Source organism: Eretmochelys imbricata, chromosome 2 (assembly GCF_965152235.1).
Source record: "Eretmochelys imbricata isolate rEreImb1 chromosome 2, rEreImb1.hap1, whole genome shotgun sequence".
NCBI classification, from domain to species: domain Eukaryota; kingdom Metazoa; phylum Chordata; order Testudines; family Cheloniidae; genus Eretmochelys; species Eretmochelys imbricata.
Genome location: NC_135573.1, coordinates 107,674,340 through 107,688,877, shown reverse-complemented (window position 1 = coordinate 107,688,877; position 14,538 = coordinate 107,674,340). Strand labels below are relative to the sequence as shown.

At 39.2% G+C, this 14,538-nt stretch overlaps 1 protein-coding gene across 2 annotated transcripts in view; it reads left to right on the top strand.

Annotated features, from left to right (window-relative positions):
* CDKAL1 (CDKAL1 threonylcarbamoyladenosine tRNA methylthiotransferase) overlaps window positions 1-14,538 on the top strand; it is a 652,485-nt gene that overhangs the window by 441,250 nt on the left and 196,697 nt on the right. For both annotated transcript variants that reach the window (XM_077810573.1, XM_077810572.1), the window contains one exon: window positions 7,399-7,544. In XM_077810573.1, coding sequence (XP_077666699.1) covers window positions 7,399-7,544 — 146 coding nt within the window. The remainder of the gene's footprint in view (window positions 1-7,398; window positions 7,545-14,538) is intronic.

The window sequence follows — 14,538 nt, the reverse complement described above, 5'->3', positions numbered from 1 at the left end:
TGAAAAAAATCTTTGTCAGTGTCCATTTAATGTGCTGCATCTGTTAAGAACTGAATAAAAACGGAAGGACATCCTATGGCCGAAGGAGTCTCCTGTGACTGTGGGGCCTATTTCCGATCCTCGGTCCGTTCACGTATCCGGGCAGAGTTCCTCTGGGCGGCGTCCACTGACTCCTTTGATACATTTGAGGAGCCGTGGGTGCTGTCCGGGGTTCTCTGCTCGGTGTCCCCGTCTGGTTCCCTTTGTTTGACCCTTTGACCACACTCCTGTCCCTGTTATTTCATTAGTTGTCCCCCGTATTTATTTGGTGTCCAGGTCCTGTGGATCCCCCTCTTAGGCTGCGGGGGGATCCTTTAGCAGTGGGCGGGCAAAGCCCGGATCCCAATAGGATCACTCTCCTGTACCCATCTGGCCCAGCCCTGTCACAGTAGTTATTAGTAGATGCCACACTAGAGGGAAAATTGGCAGTCAGCTGTTTCTGTTATGATTAAAGACAGAAGTTTCCAAATGTGGTTCCTTTACTACGTCCGGATAGGAATCAAATAAGTTGTATATTACTTTTTTTTTTCCTACTGGCAGAAATATACAACTAAATCTAGTAATGCAAAATGCTGTGTGAAAATATAAACAGGAAACAGATGTAGAGATGCTGTGAAGTAGAACTCTGTTAGTCCATGGTGTCCTTTTACATCCTCTCTGGGCTACTAGCTAATAGTTTTAATAAGTGATGAAATCTAATATTTTGTATTCAGTGTGTGCTGTGGGAATATCTGTAAGGATTAGCTAAGTATGACTGTTCAATGCAAAGATGTGTTTGAATAAAGCCTGTATTGTAAAGTACCTGGTTGAGTTTTAAGTACATGAAAGATGAGACTTGATAAGACTGGGAAATCTTGTTTATCTTGAAGTTTTGAGGCAGCAATTTCAAGTAACAGGTGAGCTCATACAGGCTGTGAAACCTGACATCCAGGTTTTTTAAGTAATCAAACAAAACATTCTTTTTGTGCATCTGTTCCAGCTCCTTATGGACAACTGCAGACTCCCGGTTTCCTATCTTAATGGACAAATTAAGGAAGTAGCACTAGTGGCACTTATAAGACAAGTGACATAGCTGCTGTGTAAACATAACTTCTGAGAGGATGCTTCCCAGTGCAGATAGACACGCACTTGCTCTGTTTGGGCTAGCACTCTAAAAATAGCAGTATGGCCATGCCAGCATGGGCAGTGGCTCAGACTAGACACTTGAATACGTACTCAGGGGGTTGGGCAGGTTTGTACTCAGATAGCTAGTCCCTCCATCCATAGCCACACTGCTATTTTTAGCACACCCGCATGAGCAGAGCTAGCGCATATCTGCCTACCTGCACTGAGAAGCACGCTCTCAGTTGCTGTGTAGGCATACTCAGAGAAATGCCTGACTGGCCAGTATTTCTCTTTTACCTGTTAAGTCCACGATTGTTTTTTAAATGCATTGAAGTTGAGAGTTATGACTTCTGTTATGGGAAGACACAATATCAGGAAAGATTTGACATCTGAAACTGATGTATAAGCAAGCCCAACAGTGTTGTTGGTATTTTCTTTGGATATGATCTCTTTTCTTCTCTTGCTTTCTTTTTTGTCTCACTGAGTTTTGTGCAGATCACTGAAAAACAGGGAAGGGCACAGTCTAACTGTCTCTGGAGACTGTGTAAACATTTAGTAGTGCAGTAAGAAGACAAACAGACCCAGGAAATCAGACATTCACCTTATATATACAGTGGTTAATGAGCAGTTTGAAAGCCTAAATTGGAATTTAGCATTTTGACTTCGCTGGCTCAGCTATAGGCTATTCAGTGATTTAATATTGCAGGCTGCAATCGTTATTCCGTTTAAAGTGGATACAAACGCATTATACTTGCACAGCTTTTAGAAAGATAATCACGTACGCAGATTGGTACCACTACCTAAAACTCATCATTAGTTTGTCTTATCAGTAAAAAATGTAGCTCGTATGCCTGTTTGCAAGACACAAATAATATTTTACCTATATGCTGTTTGATGGGACAACACTCACTCCAAAATCAAAGTCAAGTCCTTTTATCTTATCACCATTTCTGATAGCTCATTTTTCTTGATAGCTAGTGAAACAGAATAGCATGGGGAATAATACTTTTAAATCAGATTACTTTCCATACCTGGAGTCAAAACCTTGAGGAAATCATGTCTGTCTTTACTAGTTAGATACCATGGAGCTTTGGATATTAAAGCTGGAAGTCTTTGATTTTTATGAGAATTAATAAACCCTTTCAAGAAACATATTTCAAACAATTTGCACAGGACTCCTTAAAACATTTCAACATTGAAAGTTAACCCTGTGGTGGATGGCCCCAGAGGTAACTGCATCAATACACTATGACCAGTGTATGGATGCAGTTACAAGTTACCACACAGCTCTTTCTAAACCAGCACATTCATTCATTCATTCATTCATTTATTTATTAAGGTAAAAGCATTACAGAGAATGCATTAAAACAATCAGAGAACTTAAACACACACTTAAAAGGTTACCGGAGATCACTCCCAGCTTCCGCCTATGGCTCTGGTAGGTTTTAGTTTTTCAGAACCCACAGCTGGGTTTTCCACCGGTTGTAATTTATCTGTCTTAGATGCAAAATGAAAACCCAGAATCAGTGTAAGTTTGTGCTATTTATTCAAAAGTCCATTCTTTGTCTGTTGGTCTCTGAAGAATCCAGTTTGAACAGAGAATCCATGGTACCTCTTGTGGGAGGAGGGGTGCAGGGAGAGGAAGAGGGTTACAGCCTGGCTGGTTTTCTTAATCACCATCCACTGTTTTTAGTTCCTGGAGGAGCTGTGGTAGCCCTCTCTCATGGAGTAGAACAATTACACATAAACCATTCATTTAAAACAATGGACACTAAGGATACTTCATGGGATTGCAGTATCTGACACCATAGTATCACTGTCTGCTCTCCTCATAGCGAATCCATATGACATGCAATTTGTATGCCTGCTCTGAACCTGGCCTTCTTTGTGTATATAATATGTACGTCTGTCTCTCACACACATTTCTCTCTCTCTCTCTCTCTCTCTCTGACACACACACACACACACAAAATTAGCTTTTTGAAAGATACATTTGGTTTGATATTGAGACTCCCCTGTGTCTTTTCCAAGTATAAAACAGTACTGTGAAAATGTCAGTGACATTTATCAACACATAGGTGACCATCTCATGCATTCCCTCAGGATTTTTTGCCTTCTTGATCTTACACTTGTGGTTCTTTCTGTGAAAATTCAGGGGCCCATAATGACAGTTGAGGAGCAGTTCAGTTAATTAAAGCTGGGAATCCTCTGACATACTGGCACAGAACTGAGCAAAATGAGTTTATTAACTGAACAACGTCATGTTCTTGTTCCTGATACAAATCTGCAACTCTGATTGCAAGGATCATAGAAGCCCCTGTGTGGTTTCCATGAAATCTAATTGAAACAAGCAGTTTTGACCAGGGACTTTTTTAATATAGCTGCTGAATGTATTTCATGTTAAGTCTTCCTCTCTTACAATGAACAGAGTTAAGTTTCCTGTTAGTACACTATGCTGCAGTAGGTCAAATGCAAATTGCATTGATTTGCTGCAAGTTACTGTGAGTTAATAGTTATTAGGTTATTCTTGTTTGGAGTAGTCATTGCAGAAAAAATGTCTTCTAGTTTTGGAGCCTTTGAAGCTCACATTTTCACACTTTTCTCTGCAATCATGACAGCTGGAATCTTTCTTTAAAAAAGCAAGCAAGCAAGCTGAGTTTCTCATGTAATCACAGGACTCCAGGAGCAGTAAGAAACACAATAAATATTGAGCAACTCGTGATAAAATCATGAGAGTTGGCAACACTGCAGTGTAGTCTCCTATACTGTCCAGTATTCAGTATAACCTTACCAAATGAAGTTACACCTCCTATTCTTTTAATATTTATTCATTTATTTATTTTTATAGAACCTCTCAAGCTATTCAAAAGTTAAAAACAGCATTTGATATAAAGCTGGGCTCTGTGTCTCAAAGAGAAGCAGGCACTATGCCAAAAAAAGGGGAAGGGGAGCAAAGAAAAGGTAACTTCAGAAATGGATGAATTAAAGAGGGAACACAAAGGACCAAGTCTACCACTATACATTGCTTAACACAGTAAGGCCCGAATTTTGATTGGGGTCTATGGGTGGTATCATACTGGAAATATAAAATAACAATTAAATAATTTACAATTTACAAGAATCGAGTCAAATATAAGAGCCTTACACTGAGCCTTAGAACAACTAGATGAAAAATGATGTTTCTTTTATATGTGAGAGCTAGAGAATATAAGTGGGAGCTTAAATCCTTATTTTTTTTTATTTATTTATTTTTTATTCAGTGGTCAGCACAAAAAGATGCAAGTATTCATAGAATCATAGAATATCAAGGTTGGAAGGGACCTCAGGAGGTCATCTAGTCCAACCCACTGCTCAAAGCAGGACCAATCCCCAACTAAATCATCCCAGACAGGGCTTTGTCAAGCCTGACCTTGAAAACTTCTAAGGAAGTATTGTACAAAGGAAGCTGAATAGGAGAATAGCAAAACAAAGCTAACGAATGTCACTAGCTGTGTGTGAGGGGATTGATTGGTTGATTTAAAAACTGGACAGGGACACATTTTAAGAAAGTTTCAAAAAATGCTGAGGCAAATTAGTGATTTCTGCCTTACTCCTTATTCCTTACTTACTTGTATCATAAATGCAATATAGTTTTGAAGGATAATTCAGAGTAAACTGTTTTGAATTAGGAGTAGAGCTGGCGAAAGAGGAAGAGTCTGCTGTGCAAACGAATTCTATACTGGAACAGTATTCAGTTAATCAGTCATACTGGAGCTCTTGCCTTGTTTCCCTTATTTGATAAAGGAAAACTAATAATTTTATTAGTGATGGGCAAAATAAGGTATTTGGTTTTGAAAACTGGGGTGGTTCATAGCAAATGTTTTTATGGAAATCCCCAAAGTTTGTGGGGAAGAGGTAAAGAGAGATTGGCAAAACTGGGAGTCATTTTATTTGGCAAAACTTTGTGTGTTGGGGTGGGAGGGTTGGATGCAAGTTTTATGTTATTTGAATATCTAAAGTTTAGATAAAAGATTCTATATTTTTTTTTCAGAAATGTTTCAAAAAAATACAGGCCCAATGTGGCACTTTTCTGCCATCAGTGAATGCGCTTGATGTACCTTGAGTTAATCTGTTAGCTTGGTTTAGTTGTATATACCTTGTTGTGCATTAATTGCATTATTTGTGTATTTATTAATATTTGTACTAATGTAATGTTTTAAATTTGGTTTATCTGGTTAAGGTAGTCAAGTTGTTTTCACCAAAGAATGTAACTACTTCTCTCCTTCATTTATACACTGTTTTTTAGGCCAAGATTTCCAAAAGTAACTAGAAAAGGAGTACTTGTGGCGCCTTAGAGACTAACCAATTTATTTGAGCATAAGCTTTCGTGAGCTACAGCTCACTTCATCGGATGCATACTGTGGAAACTGCAGAAGACATTATATACACAGAGACCATGAAACAATACCTCCTCCCACCCCACTCTCCTGCTGGTAATAGCTTATCCAAAGTGACCACTCTCCCTACAATGTGTATGATAATCAAGTTGGGCCATTTCCAGCACAAATCCAGGTTTTCTCACCCTCCCCCCCTCCCCCCCCCACACAAACTCACTCTCCTGCTGGTAATAGCACATCCAAAGTGACCACTCTCCTTACAATGTGTATGAAAATCAAGGTGGGCCATTTCCAGCACAAATCCACAAAAACCTTGATTTTCATACACATTGTAAGGAGAGTGGTCACTTTGGATAAGCTTTTACCAGCAGGAGAGTGAGTTTGTGTGGGTGGTTTTTGGAGGGGCGGGTGGGGGGTGAGAGAACCTGGATTTGTGCTGGAAATGGCCCACCTTGATTATCATACACGTTGTAAAGAGAGTGGTCACTTTGGATGGGCTATTACCAGCAGGAGAGTGAGTTGGGGGGGGGAGGGGGGCGGAGGGTGAGAAAACCTGGATTTGTGCTGGAAATGGCCCAACTTGATTATCATACACATTGTAAGGAGAGTGGTCACTTTAGATAAGCTATTACCAGCAGGAGAGTGGGATGGGAGGAGGTATTGTTTCATGGTCTCTGTGTATATAATGTCTTCTGCAGTTTCCACAGTATGCATCCGATGAAGTGAGTTGTAGCTCACGAAAGCTTATGCTCAAATAAATTGGTTAGTCTCTAAGGTGCCACAAGTACTCCTTTTCTTTTTGCGAATACAGACTAACACGGCTGTTACTCTCAAAAGTAACTAGTGAGTTTTGGGGTATTTCAGTTCTTGAGTGCCCAATTTGTGACACATTAAATATGTCTGTTTTTGGAGGATGGTGAGGGGGGTTAGCTTAGCACTTTCTAAAAATCAGACCCCTTTAAGGCACATCAACTTGGGCAGCCAAAAACTTTAACTTAGATTGCATATTCTGCCAATGCAGGCTGTAAAAAGCAAGGAAATAAGCAGTTAAGTCATTCATCTTCCCATATGCTCTCCATTACATTCCAACCACGACCCTACATGGCCCCCATCCTAAAAAAAGAACGAGGAGTACTTGTGGCACCTTAGAGGCTAACAGGCCCCCATCCTGTTTCCCCACAGTCACGTCCTCTGCTCATCCCATTACATCTTCCATCACTCTTCAAGCCCACCCTTGTGCTTCAAAGTACTCAATAAATGTATTTCCTTTTAAAACTGTCACCTTTTAATTTCCAGTTTCTTCTTGCACTTGAATTACAGGCTGAAATCTGCTACATAGTAGAGGAGCAAGTCTGCAACTCATTGGCTCTTCCTTAATTAGCAAATGGCCAATCTTAAAGATGCTCAAAATAGAAACTAAAGAGGATGCACTTAGATGCAAATGTGTGTGGGCTGGTTTGTCTCCCACAGAAAAAGACTATTCATTGCTCCCTCATGAAAAGCAAAACAGGCGCTCTCTGAGAGCACTGCTAAAGATTTTAATCAGACTAAGTCAGAGTTCTAGAATTCTGTGCTTCCAGTGTTTGCTTTTAAATTATATTCATGTCTCTACCAAACTATACTAGTTAGAGGACAAAACTTTCTTGATACATTCTATTTGAAGTGAAGTATAATCCTAAATTTTTCATCTTATTACTGAAAAATCCTTGCTAACCTCTCCTCCTGTCCTTGCTGACTCATGAATAGGCAATAAAATTGAGTTTTGTTTGGGCATCAGAAGCCCCATTACTGACCCTCATTAGCATGTGTGATTTTTATGGGATTTCTGTGCATTGTTTTAACGATTGGCTAAACATATTTTCTTCTGACTACTTTTTAGGAAATGGCAAAGATTCTCAATCATCCAAGAGTATATGCTTTTCTTCACATACCAGTCCAATCTGCTTCTGACAGCATACTCATGGACATGAAAAGAGAATACTGTGTGGAAGACTTCAAACGGGTAGTGGATTTCCTTAAAGAAAAGTAAGTCTGTTAATACTCAAGAAAATACCACTGTTCTTTTTTTGCAATGTTAAGAATATGTGGCTGAAAATGCAGTTACTTGCAACCTCATAAATAAGGTATGAAAAAGCTTTCAAAGTCTGAGTTTTCTATAAAACTCTTGATGTCGTTTGCTCATTTGCCTGAGTTTCATAAATACTGTCCATCTCTGTGTGACATGCTTTTAATTTGTCAATAGATTCCTAATCTTTTTCAAATAATAGAATTTTAGGTAATTTTTATGCCTAAACTACTATATATAGGTTGCTTGAAGTTCACTTTGCTGAAGTCTTTAACTTTAATGTGGCTTTTCGGCATCATATAATCTGCATACTGGAGATGGTCCAACTCATGATAACATAAATTGACATTTTTTTTACTAAGTAGTATTTTATGTTCTCTAACTGGAATAAATTTACTTTTGTATGTTAGTCCCCTGAGTTGGCTTTAAAGAATTGCGACGACTTATGGAAAGACTTTTTTCCTATAAGGACAGAATATATGTTGACATAAGTAAAAGTGTGTCTAAACATGTTGTATTTTCCCTAACAAAAAGACAAATGATGTTATGTTAAGCAGGGAAACATTTTTAACAGCCAGTAATAGTACGTTTAGCAATTGATTAACTAAGTTGGGGTTTTTTAGTTGTTGGGTTTTTTTATTTATGACATCAAGTACTAAGATTGAAGTGCAAAATATGGCACTAAATATCTTACTTACAATTACTTTGTAACTTCTTGGCCTATTTTGAATTAATATTCCCAGGTGGAATGACAGAAAACTCATAGGTTTCAGAGAAGCATCTGTGTTAGTCTGTATCTGCAAAAAGAACAGGAGTACTTGTGGCACCTTAGAGACTAACAAATTTATTAGCCCACGAACGCTTATGTTCTGATAAGTGTGTTAGTCTCTAAGGTGCCACAAGTACTCCTGTTCTTTTTGAGAAAACTCATAAAAATCTGAAAGAATTATTTCTCACTTTTTCTTTGGCTTTCTGGGTATTTGTGTGTTAGTTTGTGTTTGACTTAGCTTGGGTGTAGTTTGTCGTTGTTTTGTTTTTGAATGAGTAAAGGTTCTTCACTTTACACCCTGGGTCTGGGATTTCACTCCTTTGTACACACTTAATTTAGAGTGTCAATTTTTCTTATCCAAATCACTATAAAATACCGTGGTTTAACTACATAAAGCATGAAATGCGAAAAACTGCATGGCAGGTGGGAGGCATAACAAAGAGTAACTATTAAAAAATGGAAGGACCTTCTCCTGCAAACTTTACTGAGGTGAGTGGATACTCTGATGCACTCAGGGAAATTGATTGCAATGGGGTTACTTGCAAGAGCAAAGGTTGCATCCATTATTTTTTATTATCATCATCATCATTATGTTTACTCGTTCTGAGAAGTTTGATTTTTTTCAAACGATGGATGGTAATGCCTTTGTTGTTGTTGTTTTTTTAATTAAGAGGTTATGTTGGCACATATCTTAGCTAGGAACTATGTCAATTTATATCTGAACTGACGTGAAGCTGATGCATTATTCTCTTCAGTAGTTTGAAACTTGGCAGCTATTATCATAACAGCAGCTGGATTTCAGATAACCTAGTAGAGCTGGCACATATTGGGGCATATGAAAATTTTTTAAAATCATGCAGCCCTTGCACACAAAAAAGAGTGTGAATTACTTTATATCCAAATTCATAGCAGCTGCTCATATCTATGACATAAGTCATTTTCCACAAACTATTATTACTGTGTAGTAAATTTAGTTTAAAAAAAGTAATTGATTTGATGTCTTACTTTAAAAAAAACAGTAAAAATAATATTTTATTAGAAATCTAACAGATTATCTAGTGGTTCCTATTAGGGAACAGTCTCCATTTAGCATGATGGAAAATTCTTTGCAACACCTGGCAGCAGAATGAGGTAGCTATGCAAGACACAGATATTTTGGATATTTGAACATGTGCACATCTGTTAAACTCATTTGGTTTTTCTTTTGTGCTCAAGAGCATGTGGTCTTTATTTGTAGTCTTTTCTCTCCTGGTAGCAGCCAGCTATGACGTTGCCATGTAGACATTCCCATACAGATTTCTCAAAGCAAGAATTGCTGAGACATAACATTGCCACAGACTTCTCCAGAGTCTATACCTCGAATAGCTGGTATTAACTATGTGTGTGCTGAAGTATTTTAGCAGTATAAGGAGTGATGGCCCTCTTCCATGTCACAAAACAGATCAACCACAGCTGTAAAGTTTGAACCCACTTACTGCAAACACTAGCACAGGGCCCAGCCAGTAGATTCAGAATGGCACATACTCCATAAAATCAGGCATCTGCCAAGTAAGCATTTACTCTTAGAATGACATTGGACCCATAACACCATAGGTTGACTCAGTGAAGGAGATACTCCAGTACTTGAGATATTCCATTAAGCACTCAGATACCTTGATGAAAAAAACCCAGACAAATAGAAAGAAAGAAATTCTGAAATCGATAGGAGTGGAATGAGAGAAAGTGAACCACGTGGTACCTGATCTGTTCATGCTGGGGCACTAGGCACATAATGACCAAGGAAACCCTCCATTCTCAGAGAGCTAGGGGAAAGGAACATGGGGCCACCTTCTTCACAACCCAAGAGAAGCACCATGAGTCATCTCTTCCCTTTGGAGAGGCAGGAGTGGCAGCAGGGGGAACTCCCTCTACTGTTGGATTATTTGCTTGGGTGCATGCAGAAGTACTTTTCTCCTTCCAAACCTACAGTCTTCTACTGAGGTGGTGTTGGTGTAGTCCTCCAGAGTGCAGTGGTTTTGGTGTTAAAACTCCATTGAGATGAATGGAGCTGTTCACATCCCTCAGAGCTATTGTTTCAGGCTATTTGGGGACTCAGGCAGACATGCATTGTTTATTCACAGTTTGTTTTCAAGGTTTTCTTCACATGCTAGAAACTCTTTTCAAAAATGAAAGCTGATATTCTGGTGCCATCACATGATTCCAGAAGTTGGTCTACCAGGCATAGGCCTTCCGTGCATCTGTCTAAATCTGGTCCTGTCTGTAACTACTGAACTGAATGACACTGCGTTAGCCTGGGATGAGGCTTTGCAGCTGTGTTTGCAATAAAAAGAAACCACAAACAAATACTATGGACTTGAGAAACTGGATTAAAGAACTCATATTTCCTAGTTTATGCATTGTAAAAATGTCTGTCTTATACGACCTTGATACCTTTCAGATGCATTCCTTTAACTCTTAGCATACAGACATTTTCTTTAATACAGTATCCAGAAAATGAGTGCTGTGGAGGACATACTGTTACTGTATCTGCTATGAAGTGATCATCTGTCAATATAGAGTTATCAGACTTACTCTTTAAACAGAATTTATTTGTAAGTGGCTTCAATTTCACAGAATTGAACATCAGCATAAAGAAGATGAGAATATGTTGATTCCTTTAGGATTAAACTTTTGAAGGATAATTGTTTGTAGTTCTAAAAAAAAGAGGAAGTCTGCTTTAATTATGTCAAAAACTTTCAGTTTAATCCCTTGAAATTTACTTTTAGCAATAAAAGCAAATAATTGGAATATATTTTAGTTAAAGAATATTCGAGATCTGAATGTCACATTTTGCAATTACTCAATAACGAGCAACGTGATCATATATTGATGAAAGAACCTTTAAAATGGTGATTCTGTTTTGAAATTCTTGTTTTGTTGATTGAGCTTAATTGTGCTACACCCTAATACGTTTCTTCTGTGTGATGAGATTGTGTTGTTAATGAAAAGATAAATGACTCTTTCTCTCTCACTTTCTCTATGCAAGCTAAGAGAATTTCAAACCAAAAACTTGACTGATAAAAGAAGGAAAATTCAGAGTTAAAGCTGACAACTTCCAGCCTTAAATCTTGAGAAGGAGCAAAGGAACAACCTTTTCAGAGATGGATTTAATATTTCTCATTAACTTTTTTTGTTCTCGTGAGATTGTGTCACTATTTTAATGTGATTGCCTGCTCCCATCCACTCCAGATTCTTCCCCAGCCCTCAAAACTTAGAAATATAGATAACTTTTGCAATATACTCTGAAGAACAACAAATTTGTGCTGTCAGACCAAGAGGAAGCAACTTTCAAAGTCAAAGATCTCTCATTAAAAATACCTTGTCATCAGCCCTCTTCTGCCCTATTTCTCCCTACCCTCACTTCCCCATTAATATCTGGAGACTTAGCTGGAGCACCTGAACCGATCTCCGTTGCTTACAGAAGGTAGCCAAAACTTATATATCTTTTAGCAGCAGAGTGAAAAGCAATTAAGTGAATTAATATTAATATAACGGAAAATGAATTAAAATGTTAGAGGGTGACTAATACTTTATGAAGAATAAACGAGGATCTTAGTTGCCCAGTGATTAGAGTCTTCGGGACAATGATATGAAAGAAAACTAGCTACATTTATAAAAAGGTGCAGAGATACCTTTAAAGTCTGCTGAGGTCAGACAAGGTTTTGGTTTTTACAGTTGAAATTGCCAAACTTGACTAGATCAGTGATTCATTTAATCTCCAGACACTTCCTCTGACAGTGGCCAGTACCAAATGTCTCAGGGGAAGGTGTAAGAAATCCTGTAGTCCAGGGATTCTCAACCTTTTTCTTTCTGAGGCCCCCTCAACATGCTATAAAAACTCCAGGGCCCCGTGGCAAGGGGCGCCAGGGCTTGGGATTTCAGCCCCAGGGACCCACAGTTGAGAACTGCTGCTGTAGTCAACAATAATAGAATAACCTGGCCATAAGGGAAGTATCATCTTAGCCCCATCTGTTAGTGATTGACTTATGTCCTGAAGCATGAGAGTTTATATCTCCTGTTGTCAAACCTCTCAGTTGTCCCTCAGTCAAGGGACATCATTTATTTTAGCCTGTGAGTTAATTGTTCCATGTAAATTCATTGTCAATCTTATTGTTGAAAATGATTTACATCAGAAAGAATGTAAAACTGAATTTATAGACAGTTATTTACTCTCAATTAATGGATCTCACATCATTTTAATTTTCCTGTATAAAAGACTTGGGTCCATCATTTTCTGCATGAGTCATACATTACACTCCACATTTGCACTTTGGCAGAGTGGGAGGCATGATTAGTTGTGTGTGTGTGTGTGGATGTTACATTGAGGGAACGGGGCTTGTTTAGTCTGCAGAGGAGAAGAGTGAGGGGGAATTTGATAGCAGCCTTCAACTACCTGAAGGGGAGTTCCAGTGAGGATGGAGCTTGGCTGTTCTTATGCTGGTAGATGACAGAATAAGGAGCAATGGTCTCAAGTTGCAGTGGGGGAGGTCTAGGTTGGATATTATGAAACACTATTTCACTAGGAGGGTGGTGAAGCACTGGAATGGGTTGCCTAGGGAGGTGGTGAAATCTCCATCCTTAGAGGTTTCTAAGGCCCATCTTGAGAAAGCCCTGGCTGGGATGATTTAGTTGGTGTTGTTCCTGCTTTGATAAGGGGATTGGACTAGATGACCTCCTGAGGTCTCTTCCAACCCTAATCTTCAATGATTAGATATATAAATTTCTGTACATACATATATATATAGGCATAGTTACATACTGGAACAGATTACCAACGGAGATTGTAGAATCCCCATCACTGGAGATTTTAAAGAACAAGTTAGAGTAACATCTGTCAGGGATGTAAGTTTTTATTATCCATATAAGTGTTCTTGAACTCTACTGTGACAAAGTGGGAATGTTAATGTTTTGTCTGAATAGTGTGTGCGCGCCTCAGTTTCCCTATGTGTTGCTCAAGTATCTAGGTGGTGGGACAATGGTGTGTGTTCGTTGCAAAGACCCCTAAAGGGCAGGTGTGACTGCCATCTGACTGCCTGGACACAGACAATGCCCGACACCCTGTATCCTAGCAACTGATGGCCAGGGCCCATCTCCTGCAAGAGCCAGCTGGAGGTGTTGGAGAACAAAGCAGAAGATGGAGACCAGTTTGATGTTTGCCCAGTAAAGAGACAAAGGACGGAGGAGGGACATCTGAGCATGAGTGAGGGTGGGCTGCTGGAAGTGAGTCAGTCTCATGGTTGGGGACTGAGGGGAGAGAGCCCAAGGCTCTCGGTTCTGGATGCCCCCAAGATGGACATTGCGGAACGCCCCTAATTTCGGTGCTAACAAGATCTGCTCTACACTGTGATCCCAAGGACTAATAAACCCTTCTGTTTTACTTTGCTGGCTGAGAGTCACTGCTGACTGCAAAGTTGGTGTGCATGGTTCCTTTGGGGGCATGTAAGGCTTCCCCAGGTGTCCCATTCAGAGCTCACAGTGTGAACAGGGCTGCTGAACACTCTGAGGTCAGACCCAGGCAGGCGCTGAAGCCAATGAGGCTTGCCCTAGTGAGAATGTGCCCTGAGGAGTTGTCACACTGCACCAGGGTCATGTTTGAACTTCATTCAGTTCCAGAGCACCAAGCCTGTGCACTCCGTGGCATCCACTAAATTCTTGGTGTCAGTATCATCTCATGGTAATAAGTTTCACAGGTTAATCATTGTGTAAAGAACAGTTTCATCTGAAAGATTTCCACATAGCAAACTGCCAGATATTCAATTAGTCTTCACTGAAAAGATGAAGGTCGGAGTCAATCCCGCTACAATTTGTACCTATGCGTCCAGGAAGTCTGGCATTACAAACATGAGGCTTCTCCAGCTTGGCAATGTTAATACAAACTTTCCCATACTACTACTGAGCTAAGGTTTAAATAAAGAATCGTCAGAGAGTTTTTCTAAACACACATTTTTCAGTTTAAATAAACATGATTTTTTGAGACATCCACTCACTTTCAAAATGCCTATTACAGTATTTACTCAATACATTGTAACAGCTCCCTCACAACCCTTACACCCTATCACATAAATGTGTCTTTTAGATATCTTTCTAAAAAATGTTTTTGAAACACAGAAGAGACTTCTTAAGATTCATTACATTGTATCTTGTAG